Source organism: Hesperophylax consimilis, chromosome 28, assembly GCF_061612785.1.
Source record: "Hesperophylax consimilis isolate HC1 chromosome 28, BYU_Hcon_1.0, whole genome shotgun sequence".
In the NCBI taxonomy this organism is placed as follows: Eukaryota; Metazoa; Arthropoda; class Insecta; order Trichoptera; family Limnephilidae; genus Hesperophylax; species Hesperophylax consimilis.
In genome coordinates, this window is record NC_142863.1 from 17,357,927 (window position 1) to 17,381,334 (window position 23,408).

The 23,408-nt window shown below is 35.4% G+C and overlaps 1 protein-coding gene across 23 annotated transcripts in view; it reads right to left on the bottom strand.

Annotated features, from left to right (window-relative positions):
* shot (dystonin-like protein short stop) overlaps positions 1–23,408 on the bottom strand; it is a 644,554-nt gene that overhangs the window by 128,188 nt on the left and 492,958 nt on the right. For 19 of the 23 annotated variants that reach the window (XM_089648723.1, XM_089648721.1, XM_089648709.1 and 16 more), the window contains one exon: positions 22,372–22,593. The exons of the other annotated variants lie outside the window; for them this stretch is intronic. In XM_089648723.1, coding sequence (XP_089504849.1) covers positions 22,372–22,593 — 222 coding nt within the window. The remainder of the gene's footprint in view (positions 1–22,371; positions 22,594–23,408) is intronic. 23 annotated transcript variants of the gene reach the window in all.

The window sequence follows — 23,408 nt, forward strand, 5'->3', positions numbered from 1 at the left end:
GTGTCTTGTGTTAGATGGCAAACATTGAGGAAAGTGGATGTTAAAAAAGATAATCATTTCTTGCTTCTCCTCCAGGGAATGGTTCACCTAAAGAGCATTAAAAAAATACTGACAGGAATCGTACAGGGCCATGTCATCTTTGAGGAAGCTGTGCGGAGGATTTGTTTATGGAAAGGAAGAAAAGTTGGGACTTGAAGATACCCAAGTTATAAGAGAGCTTAAGCCACCAAGAGTTGTAAAGTTGACCCATTTTAATACGGCAAATGTTGGGCATGTCGTTCTACTGTTATTCAGAGCATCTTCCTTTAAAATACTGGTAGAACAAACATAGCAATTCTTCACATCCAATCACCATGTATAATGTATGTCGATAATTTTATTCAAAACATTTTTCCTACCTCCGCCTTATCTTGGTTGTATGTAAATAGCAATAAAGATTCAAGGTTTTACTAGGCATAGAAAAATATTGCTTAAAGCTAAACTATTATTTCTTCAACAATATTAAAATATACAGCAACATAACCTAGTGGAGTCGTAAATTTATTAAATTCACGTTGGTATTTATTATAAGCCGTTTTTACCAAGGTCGGAAATACCTTTTAATTTTACGAAATTCATTTGTATTTTTTTTAGTTTTCAAAACTAGTACTTAAGACTTGTTATTTATTACCCTTCGTGGCACACGTGTGTTTTTATGTTATTTCCGCGTAGAGTTCTACTGCCCGGAGCTAGTGGGATTACGGCACCCCCAATTATTCAGGAATGTTGTGATGCTGAACGAAATTGGAAGGAGAACGAGATATTAGGGTGTGAGGATAGGTGTGTTATTGTAGCCATTTCAAGCACTGTTGTTATTCCGAATGACAGGTCCTTCGCTTTGGTTATATTGACAGCATCTTCCTCTTTTTAACGAAGCATAAAACAATATGAATAAATACTTTGTGAACAGAAATTATTTACTTATAATTTGAGATTTTCACTGCAAAGACTCATTTTCACTTTCTCTGGAATTAAACAATTTCTAATGTGATTAATTTTTGGGTTATTATGCCGTGTTGCGCTTCCTCTTTCTTTAACCAACGTTTCGGACAGCGTTATAGTATTTATAATCAGGACAGATGAATGATAATGGATACTGTAGCGCTGTCTGAAAGGTCGGTTATAGAAGGAAGAAGAGCAAAACGGCACTATAACCCAAAAATTAATCACATTAGAAATTGTTTATTTCCTGATACCAACCGGTTTTGGTGTAACTGTGGCTTTGTCGGATCAGCAGGAATATTAGTAACTGTTATGGCAAAACCGGTTGGCACATAAAAATCATGTACTGCACAAGAATATAACTGCTCCTAATTGTCCGGAACTAGTCAGTCTTTTCATCCCTAACTGTGGTTTATTGTGAGGCTTCAGAGGATGGGCAGGGAAAATGTTATTATACGGTTATTTTGGCTGTGCTACTGTTATAGTAATTGATTTGGGACTATAAGAACGTATATTTATTTTTTTATTTAAAAAGAAGGACAAATATCCCCAGGTTACGAATAACCTGACAATATTTGAAAATCTCCTACTACCACCACAGTAAGCGGAAAATGTTGCTTGTGTTATGATGAAAGAAAGAATTAGCCACCGACCGGCCTCATATGTTACATATGAAATCCTCAGCACGGGAGATCCCAGTGGGATATCATTATATCTGTTTGTTACAAAAAAGAAGAAAATAAAAAACTTATTATTAATAACTCTGAGTTTAGAATATTTTTGTTTATTGTTTAACCGAATGCAGAGATTACGGATTCGTGCTTCCTAGTTGCGAGCTGGGATGTGAGAGAGAGAGATACATGAAGTTAATATATGGGCTTTTATACTACTATAATTATAGGTATGATTTGAGATTTTCACGGCCACAAGTATTATAGTGATTGGTTTTTGGGGTATTATGCCGTGTTGCGCTACCTCCTTCTTTGGCCAACGTTTCGGACAGCATTATAGTGTCCATCATCACAAATCTGCCCTGAAATCTGTCCGAAACGTTGGCTAAAGAAGGAGGTAGCGCAACACGGCATAATACCCCAATAACAAATCACTATATTTATATCTGACTTTATTGTCTCAAATCCTCCCCTACTTAAATTAAAGGTACTAACCTAAGCTACATAACAATTATGGACTTAAATATCTCTCTATTATACTAAAATAAATTCGCTATCCGCGTATGTCTGTTTGTGCGCTTAGTTCTTCTAAACTACGCAACGGATTTGGATAAGGTTTTCACTATCATTTAGAGAATTTCTTCCGGAAGGTTTAAATATATAATACATGGATATTATATTTATTTAAAGTAGAGAAAAGTCGAGCAAAGTCGAGTACGCGTCAGCTAGTATTTAATAAATCAAAACCAAAATTTCCTCTAATGGGGATGCTGTATAGAGGTTTTGGAGTGGAGTTTCTGGGAAGGAAAATGGTATGAGGGGTGGGTAAGAATCTGGGGACAGTAAGCAAATCCAACCTCCCACTGCGGTGCAAGGCGATGTTTCACGAGAGTCCTGCTGGAAAGGTTATGTTCTCCCTCAACCAGTATCTCCGGATCAGGCCTGCCACGCAATTCGTAAGCAGACGCGTCCGCCGCCAAGATACGGATAAAAACTCACTCCATGAACCCGGGCACTCCTGCTAGGTCACCAAACCTGGCGAACATTGGGGTGACCTACGGCAAATGTTTGGTTATAAAAGAGGTTTCCGGGGCGGCGGTAACAATGGAAGGTACGTAGGTAGTAGTTACCATAATATTGATTATTCTGAATTGACAGCTCCCAGTAGGAACCACGATCATGCGAACTCTGGCGAGATAAAAGGTAGTATCCAACAAGAAACCATATTGAACCGCAACCGGAACGTAACAAACAAATTTAACACAGACAGATGATATTATGCCAAATAGTCGAGTTAGTCAACAATTGACTTTTTTGAAATTTATTTATTGACGCCCTATTGGGCTTTTCAGTGCATAACAATTACAAATTTCATTTTTAAAAACAGTATAAAACAAACAATAGAAAATCGAAATAAAATATAATGATTTTTCATACATTATTTACATTTAAAAAATGGTGGACTAATTTGGCTTTAAATGTATTGAAGTTTAAATTAAATATGTCAGCGACATCACTTAGTTCATTGCCCAACATATGTAGGTATTCTTTCTAACACAGAATTCGTAGCGAAGTTATTGTTGTAGAATAAAATATTCCGTCTAGTATATTTTGGAGGTATATGTAAAGATAGCAAATTTGTAGTGTCAGGGCAGTCCAACCTCGAATGAACAATTTTATATAATAAAAGGAGATGTGTTTACAAAATGATTACAACGTAAACCAGGTGAGTAAATGTTACATGACTAACCCAATCGCGTCTTAAATACCCATTCAATCTATCCACCGAACAATGTTACTAGTAAAATAATATAAAAGTAATGGATAGCATCACGCAAAGTCATTAAACTAAGCAAAACTCAAATAAATACGGTATAATCTCAGTTTCAGAATGGTCTTGATGGTTAAGTTATTACTGAAATGCGAGAGACATCACCGGGGAGTACTAAGTCCAATAACTTTTAAATAAAGAACATTTATCGTTATTACAGCTTGACAGATATAACTTCGCAGTAGCCAATGAAAGAACTAATGAAATTGCATTGAGACTATGATGATAATTGAGGGACTTTTTTTCACAACTAAAACGTATGTCGGAAGTCAGATTTTCCCGGACGATTTGTTTTTTCAATTGCTTTGTTTCTAACTGAGTAAAGGTAATAAAAACTCTGATATTATTGTTAAACATTAATTATTTTATCTCGGTATCGTATATATTCACAAAATCTATACTAACAATGCCATCAATTTTTTTAGAGAGAGGAAGCGGAAATGTAATCATTTTGGCGCTTCTGGATTTAGGATCCGGCTCGAAGGACCACATTTCCGTTTCGCGTTGTGACTACGAATGACCATTATTAAATAATTGCAGCATGTATTTTGCCCACTGGCATTTCAATTTCATTGCATTGATGACATACACCAAAAACATCGCAATGGCTAAGTCAGGTTCATATTCCATCCCGTCAAATAACTAACTAACCAAGAAGCAATTATTACTTAGAGGATTAAATGTCGCCAAACTAAAGTACAGAAAATAACGGGGTCGGTGAACAACATATTGCATTTATCATAGCTTCATTCAAACGGTGAGTCTTTTCGACGCAATACATTTTTACAATCCTTATTTTGAATGGCATCTGATCAAATAATTGCGTACGCGAGAATTGTAGTCAACAATTTTGTCTAGCGTTTTTGCAATGGCTACTAAATGTTTTTCGGCTGAAGCTGGCTATAAATAATATAATGCAGTCATTTTTGGTCTGCTAAAAAAATCAACTTAAGCATCTTGTGTACTTTCTTCCTTGTTGCCAGTTCTCTTTAGGTCATCAATGTCATCTGCGGGAGATATTTGTAACTTTTTCCGAACCAATGACGCCATTCGATGATTATAATTATTGTTAATTGTATTCTGTAGTGTTAGTAAATATTTGTATCTTATATACCGCTCAAAAGATTTCGTTGAAGTGTGTAGATTTAAGTCAGGATATTAAGTTTATGTAGTTTTGAAAATGACAGAGACAACATTCCGGCCATACCCGAATGTTTACGAGTACAGCCGATGCTAGCCGATCTTCAGGCAAGCATCTCAGTGCGAGTTCACTCCCGCAAATAATGTCTTAGAGCCTCCTATAGAACGGACGTAAGTCTATTTAGACCATTCATTGTTAATATCTCACGATAATAAACTTACTCACAATCTCAGAAGAATCGAAGTAATTTGCAATCTTCAGATCCTCAAGTGTGTTGGAAATTAACAAGAGAATTAACAGTATGCTTAGTATTCCATCATGTTGCCGTGTGAATTGTACCACGTGCTCAGCATTATCATGGCTCTTTGTGTGATGGTAACTATTCATTTTTGGTAACATATAATTTTAGCGCTCCTTGTATACTAAACGTGGTAAAAATAAAGAACTAACTGGGAGCGCGTCTGTTCATTCTGGTAGGAATACTGCACCCAGTGTGAATGGCCTGGCGGCAACTCCCACGCCGAAAACAATCGGCCTCGGAAACTTGTATTCTCTTGTGAATGAGGCTGAATTTAAAATACGTCTCTTACTGAAGGATCAGGGTTGCAGCGCTATCGCCAGACTTCTCCATTTAAATTGAGTATCAGTCTTAATTCGCACAGACATTTAAGATTACCCGTGATTTATATGACCACGCGTAATTTTTCTAATTTTAAAGGTTATTAAACGATTCACGATGTAAATTAAGTTTCAAGCTGAAAACCCTCTTGTGTTTGCATAGAAATTCTAATATATTCTAGTACTATTTTTTTATAATTTGTTGAAAATGTTAGACGAGACGACCTTATTCTAGACAGAAAAAGCTGAATAAAATTCATGACGCCAAGGCTCACGGTTACAGAGCTTTTTTGATGTTTCATTCAACTTAATAACGGCGAAATAAGACCCTAATAACGGGGTTTTGGTCGACGCTCACATTTTCATTATTTCTGATGAACGTATTACTAAAATCCCAAATGTTCCTAGAGGGATCCTTAAGGATGTAAGTTATTTATATTTAGGATTAATAAAAACAGGACCTTACAATTAAAATATTTCATTTAAAACGGTTTGAAAGTGTTACAAAACGTTTTTCAAATACAAAATTAGCGGTAAGCACCCAATTTTATTTTTCTAGACGAAGAATTAGTAACTTCCCGAGGGATCCCTTTAGAAACATTTAAGAATTTTGTAATACGTTCATCAGAAATAATTAAAATAAACCCCACGGAAAGATCGATTTTCTAGACCTGCTCGGGCAAAGTCGACCGTAGGTCCGTCCATTACGCCGAGCCGCGCGCCGAATATTGTTTTTACACGACTTTACCACTTATGTCGTCAAGATTCCCACTTTCTTTTAGAGATTTGATAGGGTGAATTCAACCGCAGGTCTTTCCAGTACACCAGGGCCGCGCGTCGATTATTTTTGTGCACGGCTGCTTCACTTACGTCGTTAAGTTTCGGGCTGTATTTTAGGGTATTGTCTCGTCACAAGAATACATAGATTTTTACCAGAATAATAAGCGAATTTTTGTTCAAGAATCACGGGCGTACATATATTATATCGTTATATTCCAATACTGCATATAAAAAAACATGAAGTGCTACACAACCAGTGTAATTAATCTTCTTTTTATGGAGTGTCGCTAATCCTTCAACGTATTCCGTGATAGCCTTACTAAAATAAAATAAAAAAATATAAACGAGCAATTACTTTCAGCTTACGAGTTGTTGAATGAGGCATAAACCATAAAATTCTTTGATGTACGAATACTCAGATGATATGATGTCACTTTTGAACCAACAAGTACCAACTCAATAAACTTAGTATCAAACATACTAATTTCTGTTGTCTGCGCGTTAGTTCCGCGTGAAATCTGGTTCAATAAACTCAAATTTAATTTGAATTTAAGTATCATTTTCAAAATTGGAACTGATTATCTGAAGAATTCATAAAAACGATACCAAAAACACTGAATTTTTTTAATACGAAATTCATTTAGGACGGGTTGTTTCGGAGAATTTGAACAATTCATCAAATTTCAACGTTCATTTTCGGGTTCTGTGAAAGACTTATTCAAGTTCTGTTTTTATATCATTGTAGGTTAGTTGCTTGACAAAACTGAAATAAAAACAGAACATGAAAAAATCTTTCACAGAACTTGAAAATGAACGTTGAAATTTGATGAATTGTTCAGATTCTCCGAAACAACCCGTCCTTAAACTTTCTATTCAATATTTCAAATTTATTTTCTTTCGTTCAGATTTTTTACGGGAGTATTGATTTTTCAAGGGTCTGCGTTTTTTTTTCCATTTTCAAGAAAGTGTTATTTACCAACGAACTAAACGGATTTAATAAAGGGGTATATCAGAGAGGTAAATTTCTGATCGGGTCTCTATTTGTCAACAAAAAAATTAAGTACGTAATATTATAAAGAAAATTGAGAGAGTATATTTGTTTGCTGAGGCAAATATTTTATAAATACTTTCAGCTTCACAAATCCTACAACTACAATATACCGAGATTTTTCTAAGGTCTATCAAGTCTATCTATACATACTTTTTTTACTTTTTTGAAATACTGGCATACAGAGCTCCGGGCCAAAAAGGCCCATTTCACTTTCATCGTGAGTTTAAATTGGTTGTTGGAAAATGTGTCTATACAGGGTGTATCGGCACGTACCCGACAAACTTTAACCAGCTATTCCTTAGCATATTTGGAGTAAAAAATCTTATGTGCACTTTACTGTCCGGTAACGTTTTTTTTAATAAAAAAATTACTATTCATATTTTCACCACTGTTTTATCCTTTTTCAAAGTTTGAAAACCCATCTGGCAATATTTTATTCGAATTCTGTTGAATAATGCACGTGTGTACCTATATTGGCGCACTTTTACAATCACAACGAAATGGCACGGCACCATTCGTCTCATTTTTAACTATTATTATTTAGTGTGTGCGAAAGAGCGAAGACGCTTTTCGACATACTTGCTTATAACAGCTGTTGAACATGAAAAGCAATGCCAATGACAGTGATGTAGTGTGGAAATTTTTAATTTTTTTGTTTTTAATTGAAAAAAAATGCTACCGGACAGCAAAGTGCCCATAACATTTTTTACTCCAAATGTGCTAAGGAATAGCTGGTTAAAGTTTGTCGGGTTAGTGCCGATACACCCTGTATATATAAATAAAAACGTAAATGTTCGCTTGTTCATAATCTTGTATATCTTCGAAACTTCTTCACCGATTGCTTTGAAATTTTGACACAACGTTACATTCGAATACGCGTGTGTTTTTATATACCTATATTATATAGATGTCACCTGTGACAGGTAAAAACGTGCATTTTTTGAAAACCAGCACGGTCTGTTGGACGTAAAAGCAAAACACGCCATTATTTCTCTATCTGCATAGAAATACTGAGTCACAGCAACGCGTGGCGGGGTATAGCTAGTAATATTATAAATTTAATTTAAATCGCGACACCTATTTTATTATCGCAGTGTGTCGCTAATTTTGCACGCGCGTTAAATATTGGGTTTATTTGCCTTTTAACGATTTTGCATCGGACAAAATGACGTAATTCAATATTGTTCAATTTTGCAAGGTTGGTATAAAGCTATTGAAAACTATTTGTCATGTTTTTAACTGGTCATTCAAGAGAATTCAGAGCGAAACTACTTACAAGGATCATAAATCGATTTAGGAGTTGAAAACCGTGTTCCCTGATCCTAGTGTGAACCTTAATTCGTGAGGCTGGAGGTTAAGAAAATTGTTGACAAGTACCTAGTTTTTCAAATATGGTCATTAACTATCCAGCAGCCAAGTGGGGGAGTAGGTAGTACCCAAAATTACTATCCTCCTTATATTAGCTTAAATACTTGACATATCATTTTACTTGTATTCCTGAGCAAATAAAAGTTACCATTGACTGAATAATTGGGATTTCTATAATTTTAAAGCCCTTAAGTCAGAAAAATGCATGGGGTCGTCGAAAGTCCCACTTGGTTACAGACGTTTTGTTTGGCATCTTGGCCTGTCAACAGTTAAGGCCCCGTAGTAAGCATTTAAATATGGTTTGAAAGTGAAATATGTAAACACGAATGTTAGAGGGAGCGCGCTAATATTTAAAAAAACGATAATAATTAGGCGAAAACGATGAAAATATTAAACATTGTTTGAAATAAAGCAAAAATATCTCCACTAATGCTTTAGTTGCATTTAAAGATACAATGGGAATTTTGTTCATGCCTATAACATATTAAATAACAGACTTAACAGATATTAAATAATGGCTATCCGTATACATCCTCTCTCTACATCCCAAAAATACATCTTCGCAGACACCAGAAAGGAATTGATAAGAATCTATTCAAATTATCCGTAATTGGGTTAAAAACGGGATTGCAGGCCATTAACGAATGAATTGATAGGTATCCTGAAAATTTGTAGTAAAATACCAATGTTTTATCACGATGTCGGAAAACGTTATTAAAAAGAACCTAAGATTTTTGCATTTCGTCGTTATACAGGGTGTATCGGCACGTACCCGACAAGCTTTAACCAGCTATTCCTTAGCACATTTGGAGTAAAAAATGTTATGGGCACTTTGCTGTCTGGTAACGTGTTTTTTTTTATAAAAAATTTACTATTCATATTTTCACCACATGTCACCAATGTTTTATCCTTTGTCAAAGTTTGAAAACCCGTCTGGCAATATTTTGTTCGAGTTTCGTTGAATAATGTACGTACGTACCTACGTTGGCGCGCTTTTACAATCACAACTAAATGGCACGGCACCATTCGTTTCATTTTTAACTATTATTATTTAGTGTGTACGAAAGAGCGAGGACACTTTTTGACACACTTGCTAATAACAGCTGTTGAACACGAGAAACGACGCAAATGACAGTGACGGAGTGTGGATTTTTTTATTAATTTTTTGTTTTTAATGGAAAAAAATGTTACCGGACAGCAAAGCGCCCATAACATTTTTTTCTCCAAATGTGCTGAGGAATAGCTGGTTAAAGTTTGTCGGGTACTTGCCGATACACCCTGTATATTAGACAAACGCAAGTGCGCGAACGCGTGTTCCGAAATTATTACGAATAAACTAAAAGTGTATCAGGAAGCGGCCTGCAATCCAATTTTTAACCGGGTCGTATTTTGAAAGATGATTTTTGTGTTTAATCTCGAGCGAATATTTTTTAGCCATTTTTTGTGATAAGTGTTAAAGGTATTTTTTTAATTGCATAAAATGTCATACTTTTGGTATACGGAGTAAGATTTGTCATTTTATGTGAAACATTCTCCCTGAAACTTAATGTTCTTTCAAATGAAAATAGCAATAACTTCTAACGTATTTAAAAAAAATGCATTAAAATTCTTCAAATAACTAAATTATTGTCATCAAGCATTAATTATGTTCTACCACTATGAATTTTAATACAGGTTTGAAAGGGTAGTGAATACGCAGTTTATACAGAGTTTTCCAATAAGAGGTGTTATTTTGAATAGCCCGCTATTTCGGTAGATGTTACTTTTGAAGCTGTCATTTTTTGACATTTGACAAGTAGAATCTACGCCATTAATAAAAATGGAACGATACACGCTTCAACAACGCATTGAAATTATTAAAATTCACTTGAGTGAATCAAACGCAAATCATCTTGAGTGATAAGGCCCATTTCCACCTCGGTGGCTTCGTCAACAAGCAAAATTGTCGCATCTGGGGCTCGGAAAACCCAAGAGTTATTGTTGAAAAGTCTCTCTATCCTCAACGTGTAACTGTTTGGTGCGGTTTAAGGTCCGGCGGAGTCATTGGACCTTACTTTTTCGAAAATGAGTCTGGAGCAACAGTAACGGTGAATGGATCGCTATCGAGAGATGATTAATGATTTTTTATGGCCGGAATTGGATGGTATTGATCTGGACAACGTTTACTTTCAACAAGACGGCGCTACGTGCCACACAAGCAACGAAACCATTGATCTTTTACGATTGAATAACAAAATAACACCTCTTATTGGAAATCCCTGTACATCACACTATAACACAAAATTTTGAAACATCAGTCCATTCGAACAGGTCGCTCGTTTTTTCAACTTTGATAGCAGTTATGAAGGCATTTTAAATACTGGTTTACCAGTACAAATACCTTTTTAACTGACGGATTAATTGTATCCTTAAATTGTTGCGTCTAAATTTTCAGTCAATTATTATAATAAGCTTTTTTCTCCACGAATACGTCGCTAATGACGTCACCGGCACTCCGTAAACAACAAAATAACGAGTATCTACTTATAAGGAAGCTGCCAAGAGAACTGGTGGTATTCTCGCGGCCCACTAGTATTGCTGATTTATTTCTAAAGAAATCCACACAACCAAACAACCTGCAACTTACCTATATGAAGAAAAATTAGTATTGCTAATTTATTAAAAAAATATCTTCAAATCATTGGTAATACGGTTGAAAACGGGATTGCAAGCTGTTTTCTGATAAACTTTTAGTAAATTCCCAATATTGCATTTGCCTTGATAATATACAATGATGATATGCGGAAATATTATGATTTTATGAACAAGTGTTCCGATATCGTTATAATACGTTCGTATTTTGCTTTCGTTCGTATAAGGAAACCTATCAATTCATTCGTTAAGGGCCTGCAATCCCGTTTTTAACCGTATAACGAATAATTTGAAGAGGTTTTTTTCTCTTTCAGAAATAATTAACTAAATAATTGCCTGTTTTTCCATTCATTGATATTTATTATCAGTCTATACTCATCTCCACTGTATTTAGATTTTGTCTCTTTATATATTGTTCCTATCATATATATACTTACTTATAGCATAATGATATTCTATTTTTATTATAATTACTGTAACTCTCTCACCAAGCACAAGAACAAGTTTCTTCATTGGTGAGATTGCGAACATAAATATATTTTGTAATTTTTTATGTACTCATATTATATCCTGTATCCACTTTATACCTATATATTAAATAAAAAAAAATTTAAAAAAGGTTCTTAATAAATTAGCAATATTCAATAGTATTTTTTATCAGCGTAACGAAATTAGTTTTTCGATATCTACGAAGCCATGATCCCTAAAAACGAGTAATTTTCAATTAGGAAGGAATTAATTAACAGCTTGGAATATATACTAATGTACACCTTCATTGGACGGTTGGAATATATATTTGCATTAAGAAATGCATTCGTGATTCGTATCACTCATTTTTCTCCGTGCAAGATAAAATAAACTGTCCGTGAGCATTCGTACATTTAAAATTATCCGATGAGCTGAGACCAAAAAAACATGTCATATACAGGGTTTTCCAATAAGAGGTGTTATTTTGATATTCAATCGTAAAAGATCAATGGTTTCGTTGCTTGTGTGGCACGTAGCGCCGTCTTGTTGAAAGTAAACGTTGTCCAGATCAATACCATCCAATTCCGGCCATAAAAAATCATTAATCATCTCTCGACAGCGCAATCCATTCACCGTAACTGTTGCTCCAGCCTCATTAGAAATAGCGGTCTATTCAAAATAACACCTCTTATTGGAAAACCTGTATATGTCGTGAAATCTAGAAATCAAAGGAAAGAAGATGTTTCATAAACCATTTGATTTGTTAAGCTTTCTTCGATGAAATCTTGCATAGATTTATAAATAAAACTCACGTGCCTAATATTAACGTAAACGTTCAGTGCCTTCCAGACCATTGTACACAATAAATTAATCAGTATGCTGTCCGCACTTTCTGCAGCACTCCTTGCAGATACTTTGTACTTTACAGTTAACTTTGTTTGTGATCCACATTTGGGCGTATCGCGGAAGAATACCGCTTCATCGTGACCTCTTCGTCAAATAACGTGTTGCACTACAAATTAAATCACCTTTAGTACTGCCTATTACTAATGTAGTTCACATAGCAAATTTAAATCTTGAATTGACATTTTTTCGGATTCGCTGCCCAAATTCAAACGTGCCATCATGTCAATAATATAAACTGTTCAATGCGCATGCACAAACACACATACATACACACACACACACTCACACATACATACATACACACACACTCACACATATATACACACCCTTACATACACACACACTTATATACTACACACGTCACCTGGTAATTAAGATCAAGTTAATTCATTCATTACCGAAAACCAAAGTAAAATTCAATTGGATGTACTTAAAAATGCGAATGTGCGCTTTGCAACAACAATAAGTTAAAATTTGCGCTTTGCAACAGCAATCAGTTAGAATTTACGCTTTGCAACAGCAGTAAGTTAGAATTTGCGTTTTGCATCAGCAAATAAGTTAGAATTTGCGCTTTGCAACAGCAAATAAATTAGAATAAATAATTATTAATAAATAATAATAACAAGTTAGAATAAACTATGCACAAAGCGGAGTTAAACTATATTTTACGTAATTGCTATTAATACGACGACATGGAATAATGCTCTCCCAGCCCGAAATATGAAAATAATCATATTATTGTCTAACATATTCACTGGACGATGGAGTGGACATCTTCTAATGCGGTATGACCACATTGACCACCTCGAAGGCCGACTTGACAGAATAGATGTCATTATTCATTTCGGGACAGTTCATGCAGATCCAATACAACACTGTTACAAATATTAAAATTAAATATGCAAATACAAAAGTAGAATCGTAGACGACAAAATTATCTTATTTATAGAATGACGGATAAAAGTGACGTAATGCCTTAACAAACGGTTGAAGAACAAAAGCGCAGACCAGATACTAAAGTCCGAGATTGAACGTTCGGAGTATCAGGTCATAAAGCTTGGAATTGACTATTAAACCCCCGCATTCCCAATTTCTACCGATTTATAACAAGTTTCTCTTTAATTCTTCAAGTTTTCAAGTTCCAAAAAATGTTATTTTTGAAGATAATATCTTTACATTTGTTATACCGAAATGTTAATTATATGATATTTCATCGATAGAAAAAAAATCGCAAAGCAAGTTCCGAAAATTATTAAAAACACATTTTGTTCAGTTATGTATTATGTTATAGGCCTGGAAAGATTCAAAGTGTTTCTTTAAATGCAACTAAAGCATTTTTCGAGAGATTTTTGTATTATTTCAAACGAGTCGTGTTTTTATTTTCAATATTAGCGCGCCCCCTCTAACATTCGTATTAACATATCTCGCTTTCAAGCAATCTTTGAACGCTTACTACGGGGCCTAAACTAAAATTGATAAAAGCTTCATCGGATCATAGTTAAGCGAAACTGAAAACTCAAAGGTATATTTAAAAAACTTCCAACATCAAGTCAATGAAATGTATGAATCGGGTCTTGTAAAGAGTTCAAATATCATGTGTATGTTGATATTGCATGCATTATAGACTATGCCTTTCTGTGCTTGAATTCACTAATCCTATTCAAAATCGCAAGTGCAAAGATGATAAGGCAACCGGTACAGAGTAGAATTTATCACTACCTGTCAAATTCACCGGCCCGTTTGATAAAACGCTGATAATACGTCACTCGTCGTGTCATTATACTCTATAGCAATTGTTTGAACAGCCGCAATAACAAGATTAATTATAAAGCCGGGATGGCTCCGCTGTGTAGGTCACGTAGCAAGGATTCGAGATGGTAGAAGAATGAACGATGTGGAGGCCAGTACTACATCTTGGACTGTAAGTAGACGACAGCAGGAGACCAGCTGGGGGAGGCGTTTCCTGTAGGCGTCAGAGGCGATTCCGGTTCTACTTAAGGATAAGGAATTGTCCTTATCCTTAAAATTACTGACTTCAAAGGCGGTTCCGGTTCTACTTAAGGATAATCAATTGTGCTTAACCTTACAATTAACGAGTTTTTCCTTAACTAGGGGCGATTCCGGTTTCGATTTAAAATGTTAAAGAATTGTACTTAATCTTCAACTTAACCAAGTTTTCGTTAACTAGGGGCGATTCCGGTTCTATTTAAGGATAAGAAATTATCCTTAACCTTAAAATTGACTAGCTTTTTCTTTAACTAGGGGCAATTCCAATTCTACTTAAGGATAAAGAATTATCCTAAAATTAACTAGCTTTTTCGTTAACTAGGGGCAATTCTCGTTCTACTTAACGATAAGGAATTATCCTTAACCTTAAAATTAACTAGCTTTTCGTTAACCAGAGGCATTTCCGGTTCTATTTAAGGATAAGCAATTATCCTTAACCTTAAAATTGACTAGCTTTTTATTCAACTAGGGGCGATTCCAGTTCTACTTAAGGATAAAAAATTATCCTTAACCTTAAAATTAACTAGCTTTTTCGTTAACTAGGGGCGATTCCGTTCCTACTTAAGGATAATAAATTGTCCTAATCCTTAAAAGTACCGACTTTAGGGGCAATTACGGGTCTACTTAAGGATAATTAATTGTCCTTAACCTTAAAATTTCAGCAATCAAAATAATACAAAAACAGCTGCCAATGCAAATTATTTATGCACCATACTACTTAACAGAACAATTATTCAGCACGAGTGCTTTTGATTTTGAATTCCACAGAATATCTGGCTAATTTCAATTTATCTTGTCATTATTTCGTTGGATGTTTTTGACCTTTTTGATTCCATCTGCTATGTTTCTTTAATCAAAGTGTTTCAAGTGATGTATGCAGCTAATAAGTGATCCTTGCTAATTCTCATCTCAATTCTCCATTCCTCATTATTATTTATAACCTCCTTGGGATAATTTGGGATACCTCTCCAATTGACTTTGTTAAAGACACTTAAAAATTAAAAGAATCAAACATTCTAATTTCGGCTGTGGACAAAGACATTTTAAAAGTGGGTCTGTCTGTAATGTAAAGCTGGTTCAATGAACTCGGATTATGTGTAATTTAAAAAATTGGAACTGATTGTGTCAAGCATTCAGACAAGGGATAAAATGCCTATCTAAAATTTAGCACATTTTGGGGATTTTTTTTTTAAATTTTTTTATTTTTTATTGTTCCTATCATATATTTATTTATTTATTTATTTATTAACGGACATCGTCCAAATTACAAAATAATAACACGAATTAATAAAGTAAAATGAAAAATATAGGAGTAGACAAAGGTACATGAAAGCAAAGACATATGGTAGATATAATATAAGAAAATAAAGTGACAAGTCGAATCAAGTCAAGAATACGCCGTGGGTCAGGACCACAGGACACTTAGATATATACTTACTTATAGCATAATGATTCTATTTTTCTTATAATTAGTGTAACTCTCTCACCAAGCACAAGAACCAGTTTCTTCATTGGTGAGATTGCGAACATAAATATATTTTGTAATGTAAATATATTCTTTATGTAACTCATATTATATCCTGTACCCACTTTATATATATTAAATTAAAAAAAATAAAATCAGCTTCACAAATTCTACATTGATAATATCCAGTGATTTTTAAGGGACTGCACTAGTTTTAGATATATTCTAACATATTATTAAATCATTGAAGATAATATTAACGAATCTCAAACGAAAGACGTGAAAGGAATCGAATCCAGGAACTCTTCCTTGCCGGGGAAGTGCTCTGACCACTGAGAGCTAATTCGACCATATCAACTTACGGCATTTTTTAATGTATCCTTCGACTGAAAGCTACCGACATTATCTTCACTTCCTTAGCATATTTTTTTGGCTGCTATCTTTTCGCATGATATTTAACCTCGCCAGTTTCGAACATGTGATTGGACAGAACCAAGGAGAAGCTGTCGCTTTCGTAAAAATTCTGAAAGGAAAGCTTTTGATAAGAACACATGTTTAAAAATATATTTGTTTATCATATCATTAAGTACTAGATCTTGGCGTGTAATACTGGTTATAGACAAATAAAATTAAAGGCAAACCGCTGTTAGATTCATTGTATTATGTGCTTGTTTCTCATAAACGAATAAGCATAAACATCAGATTATAAGGTATTATTAATTTACAAACCTCTGAGATTTTATTAATAGGTTTATCAGAATTGATTAAGATAAACACTGCGGAAAGAACAATTTTCTAGACCTGCTACAGCAAAATCGACCGTAGATTCGTCCAATACGCAGGGCCGAGCGCCGAATATTTTTGTAAACGACTTCTTTACTTACGTAGTTATTTCAGGGTATTGTGTCGCCTTGCTGATCTCTACAATAAAATAGTTCAGAGAAAGGTCCGTCACCGACGTACGTCATCGACGATCGTCCACTTCTCACACGTCTCTCCGTGAAAACGAAAAAGACAGAAGATACAAGAAAGATGACGAGACGTACGACCTCTCCCTGGTACTACTAGGAATTCACAAATGCACGTACATCAGATTAACCACATTTTAATGGACCATTATTATTCTCAATATGATTCTATGAAATCCTTTCGTATATATCTTTAGAAATAACATTATTTCATGGTCTTCTGAAATTCTAATTCCTTTCTTTTTGCGACCGCATAACTCTACTGATTTTATTTTGGTGACCACATTAATTTATTACGTAGGTAGGTACCTACCTGATATGATTTCATCACCACATTACTTATCCGGCGACATTAAAAAATCAAAACAAGAATGAGCTTGAGCGCATATAAAGTGATACGTAAATGGTTATTTTTATGCTATGATTTAACCCGTGACCTCGAAATAACCTTGACCCGTTTCTTGGCATTTATCCTCAGATAAAACTGCTTCCATAATATTTTATCTAGTTACCGGTTATGCATGCAAAACAGTCTTCTGCAGATATAAATGATAATATAAAACTACAAAGCTAACGCGTGATATATTTATTTATTTATAGAGCGGAGACGGTTTACACATAGTTCGTGAGCACTTAGGCCATAGGCCCATTGTGCTTCTGGTTCCACAATTTGTCTTCCCAGGTCTGATCTCTCCTCTTCAATCCCTCTTGGTTCCCTAAAGACCCCACAATAGAAGAGTTCACGGTGGTGGCCTCAACTCTCCTCTCCACTCCTCATTGATTCCCTAACGCGAGAGATAAATATAGTACAAATTTAATGAACGATCTGAAATTAAACACAATCCCGACACATCACACAGACAACGGGAAACAACGTTTTGACCGATGAAAGTGTGATTAAAATTAAAACTTTCAACTCCTAGGCCCCAAGACAGACCAATGAAATTGTCCATCTGCTCAAGAAAAAATATGGATCGATTTATCTTTCAAGCTGTTTGGGCCATTCTGAATTCCTACCGATTCATAACATATTTCCCTTGAACACTTGACATTTTTAGGGCCTTAAAAAAGAATTATATTTTAAGACAACCTCTAAACTTTCGCCGAGTTGATTTTTTGCGTCAGAAACCTCGACAAAATACATGACAGATAACAAAAAAATATATTTAAAAAAGGTATATATTACTATAATTTTTGAATGGCAGTATATTGACGCATTCAATCAGAGACAACGCTGATAATCTCAAGATACGATGCAACGAAATCGAAATCGCATTGCATCACGAACAAAAACACTCTATATTATCTAATGAAATGATGGATAACAACAGGAAAAATGACCCGATGCGGAGATGTGATTGTGTAATTGTGTCGATGATATCATTATTCGTTGAAACACCTTGTCCCCTTGTCCGCTGGTTGGTATAATTTCTCCTTGGCCAATAGAAGGCATGATGTCACCTCCTATACACTATACACTTGTAGTGACTTCTATACACTTCTAGTGACATCTAGTCCTCTGCCGACTGTACAGGATAATGATTCAATAACAAACCCGGCCGTAAAGGATGTGGTCAAATTATGGCGTGAAATTTATGAAATTGTGTGGTCATTTGAAGAATGCTAAACGTTTTGATTTTAGAAAAAAAATATCAGCACAGTTGTAGAACTCCGACGCACGTTTAATGTGCAAATGTCTTAAAATAACACTTGGTTTCAACTTAATTACAACAAGAAATAATTATTTATGTGGGGGAAGACATTAAAGTTAATTTTTTTCGTCTTAAAGTTCAAAATTTCACAATTTCACGTGCGACCCCATGTTTTGTGAAGTTTGAAGGTTAGGAAATACGCATACATTATTAAAATAAACCTAACTAAGAACCTTATAACCAATGTTATGCATGGTTTTTCATCTCCCTCGACGTAAATTAGTTGTTTCTTGTCGTAGAATAAAGAATAGTAATTAAGATGAAACAAAGCAGCGGAATTCTGCAATTTAATAATCTGAACAGACAAATTACTGAATTATCTACAGAACAGTGTTTATCATAAATTAAGTGCACAAAGTATGCCTATCGCCCACCAAATCTGGCCCCCAAAGCACTTTTAACTCTTGATCGCCCTGCAAGTGACTTAAATCGCCCACTAGTGGGCGATATTGCTCACGTCGGGTATCACAATTTTAGTAGCATATTTTTAGGAGAATAGAGAGGCACATGTTAGAGTGCGTATAAACAGGATAAACAAGCGCGAGCCGAACCACGAATTATGGAAAAAAACGAAGCAACCGCAAGCGGCGTTAAGCGTCGTTTACACAGCACAACATAGCGAGAAGGAAATAGATTCGGCCCGGCAATATTGTCGTAATATCGGTAGCAAGAATAGGCAATACACGATTGTCTTGCTCAATCTTGACCAGCAATTCGAAAATTGCTGATCAAAATTGCCGACAAGAAATTGTCGTAAAAAGTTGCTCGTTACCAGAGTCTTAAAAGGTAAAAAGTCGTAGGTATATTAAAAGCTTTGAAACTTTTGTGACGAGTGCAGTTTTGCTTAGTTGTTCCGGGCAGGGTGAAGGTACTGCATTACCCTGATGATAGCCGACCGCCGATATGAGAGGTCATCAGGGAAAGAAACTGAACAAATATTTTAAGTTAATATAGTCGACAAGATCGAAGATGTTAACCCTTAATTAGCCCGCGAAGGAAAGTAAGAGTAGAAATTTCGTTCGAATTTCCACGTTTAAATTCGCGTTCAAAATTGTTTATTCTATTCCAAATTTAAAACTGGCTAAAATGACGCGCGCCGCAGAATGCACGCGACGGCTTTGAAATAAAATATTAAAAAAATGGCACCGCTTAATCATAAATAAATACAAGAGTAATAAAATAGTAAAATAACGTAACTTTGAAAATTTTTGTCAAAGAAAATAATTTGGCAGTACAGTGCAGATTAGTAAATTATGTAAAATGTAGAGAGCAAAGTGTAATTTTTAATCAAATGATAAAACACACTTTGTAATACACCACTTTTTATTTGAATTAATAATGACAGCCAACCGGATTTCGCTTATCTCAAGCTTCGTCAGGGCTTATTGTAATAATATTAATGTTATAAATTAGATAAAATACGTAATTTTTAAAATTCTAGGACAACTAAAAACTACCAATCTTAGGTTACGTATACATTTGCGAACCGAAACGCGAACCGTACCGCGAATTACGGGAAAGGAACTAAGCAACTGCAAGCGGCGTTTCGCGCCATTTGCGGTTGCTTCGTTTCTTTCCCATAAGTTGAGGTTCAGTTCGTGAGTTCGGCTGGCGTATGTATACGTAGCATTAGGCTGTTTTATGATAAAGACAAATTAGTGAGTTTTTTAAGTGAAATCTGTTTTAAAAAATATGTACCCATCAATCACTTTTCTAATCGAATGTTCGATTCTCTATTCAAATTTGAATACATGTCGTTTTGTACCGCAAAATTTTTTTTTCATCGAAACGTCATCTAACATAAAAATTTTAAAAATAATTTTTTTCATACTCATCAATGAAATATGAACATGATTGATTTTGGACATTTTGACAAAAGATAATAATTTAAAAAAATCATAGCATCATTTATCTTCGCCTTCGGAGATTTTTTTCTTCGAGTGTTTTCATAAGGATGATTAAGCCCGTCGTCCTACTGGCTGGGTATTGGTACCGATTCGACAAAAATCGGAGACCCTGCCCAGAAAAGTAAAGCTCATCACGGTTTGCCGTGCAGCTATTGTGGGATTTTTCTGCGCAGGATCTCCAGTTTTTGTTGATTCCGTACCGATACCGAGCCAGTGGGACGACGGGCTAAGTCACTGACGAATATAATACATTATTCAATGTAAACATAGACTTAAAAAGCTCTTTTTAGGTCCATGAAAGTAAACGATAATAATCGAATGATCAAAACCGCCAACGGCATCTAGCGCCCGTATCCTAAATCAAATCGTTTCGATTCGAAAAATACATATCTAAAATCGTGTAATAAGTACACAACGCAATATTTAAAAGCGTGTTTAACCTGGCCAAAGACATATTTTAAAGAAGTTATGAAGAAACACAAACGTAAATGCGTGTAAAAAGTGAAATAACAAAGATTTTATGACAAAAATAATTTTGACAGATAAAAAACATGGCGGCTGCGGGCGTTCCCGCCGAAATGATAAATGGTGGCGCCACCTGCACGCGAAGCAGCGAGTCACGCCATTTGCTCGTTTTATATAATAATATGACCTTCATAATAGTTCATAGTGGCAAACAGCTCTAAATAATTCAGTTAAACTAGGCTGGTATGGCTTGGTTATTTATGTTTATGTTGTGTTTATTTGACACACCTGTTCGATGCATGTTGCTATGAATCTTAATGAGCACTAACTTTTTAACATTGAGTTCTGGAGTAATGAGATTTGCACAGTTTTTGGATCTAGAAATTTTAGGCCAACGCAAATAAATTTTTTTCAGCCTACACGTACTTTGCGTCACTAGCTGTGGAGCTTTGAAATATTAATAATTAATACAGGGTGTGTTAGCGTATACCCGAAAGACGTTAACCAGCGATTCTTGAGCATATTTGGAATAAAAAATTAGACATCATTTTGCTGTCTGATAATTTACAATTAAAACCAAAAAATATATTTTTCCAACACACGTCGCCACTGTGTATAGCTCCATCTCGTTCCAGCAGCACTATACAGACGAGATTGATACACGTGTATATACATATATCTACCATCATTTTTCAATATGGTTATTTATTACATGATCATTCTCGGGAATAGTTATTTAGTAAACTGGGTAGTGAATTATACATCATGAACCATGACCTGTACGCAATATACCTTGTACTCAAAGTTAGGGTCAGTTGTTTGACCGACCGTCATATTTGACATCATTGCAAATAAACATTTCATTGTTTGATACATTTCAACGATGTATCAAACAACCCAACAATAAAGTTGACAAACCGCTGTCGGGTCAAGAATCAACAGTTAGGCCCAGATGTTTCGCAGAAATTCACTTGTGACAAAATCATCAAATGCCCAATTTTTTTTTGTTACCGTTAAATGCAGATTTAAATTTCGTTTAAGCTTTTGAAAAAATTGTGATCAACAGAACGGGAAAACTATTGTGTTATTAAGCTTGTCAGCATTTTACAATTTGATAGAAAGCTGAAACGCACCTAGAATCGGTGTTTAACCGGGACCTTTCAAACGTAAAAAAACAAAATTGCGCTGAATGGCCATTTGATGACAATGTTACACTTAAATTTCTGCGATAAAACTGGGTCTAAATCGTCAATTCGTGACGATATAAAATGTGACGGTTAAAATGCTACCGTCATACCGTCATGAGAGTTATTCCATAATAACGACTGCTAAAATACAAATTTCCTACGAGTGTCGGCACAAGATATTATTATAAGCAACAAAATGAAAAAAGCGACTCACCAGTGTCACAATATCCCCCGGATTTGCCGCTGCGATTCTCCTTAACCTCTCGTACAGCAGATCCAACAGTCGCTGGTGGCCCGAGTTCAGCTGGTCCAGCTGGCGGGCCACGCGCTCTGCTCCTTGCTCCGCCCCTGCTGCACCCTGTCCCTGGGGCTCCATGGATGGGTGCACCTCCTCCAGAAGCCACTCGTGGTAGCGCTGGCAGCGGGACCAGTAGATCTTCGCGCGTTACGGGGTAAGTGGGTTAAGGGTTAACGGTTAATTTTAAGGTTATTTCTGCTGTGATGAGGCGGAAATAATTTGAATTTTTACTGTTTGTACTACGTAGTCATGATAAAAGTTTGAATGAAAGGCCGTCAAGGGTAATCCGATTGCGGGTTAAGGTTTGGAATTTTAGCCACTGCCCGAGGCAAGTGCGACCATGGCGTTACCAATTGAGTTTATGGAGAAGCAAAACCTGCTCTGAAATTTATATCGCGAAAAACTGTTAACTAGAATACCTTAAATATAATAAGAATTTATATTTTATACCAAATATGTAAATAACTCGCCGAGATCGCTAGCGTTGCCCGAGTCAGAGTTTTAGAGATTTTTGAAATCAGATGAAAACAGTGACCTTCCTCTAGTTTTGACAGTCAAATGGGCAAAATTTCATCAATCTCAGAATAATCCAGGCCCTCCGCCTGGTGTCTATCCGGTGTCCACAATGTTGGTGCCCCGTCACATTTGCACCAACACACACAAATAAATAAATATTAATATTATTTTAAATTTGGATGTATGAAGTTCAAGCCCATTTTGGGAATGAGTCAAAACCAGCAGAAATTTACACATTGGGTTTTGCAACTCCACAACTTAATTGGGATATGTTATGAGAATGAAGGTAGTAGGGACAGGATGGCGACGTGGATAAGAAACGGTTGGGAAGTAGGATTCAGATCTGATAACCAAACACATATATCTGAATGTCGGCTTTTCATCAGAGTGATACTGAGAGTATCGGAGTAACACCGAATCTTTCAAACTTAAAAACT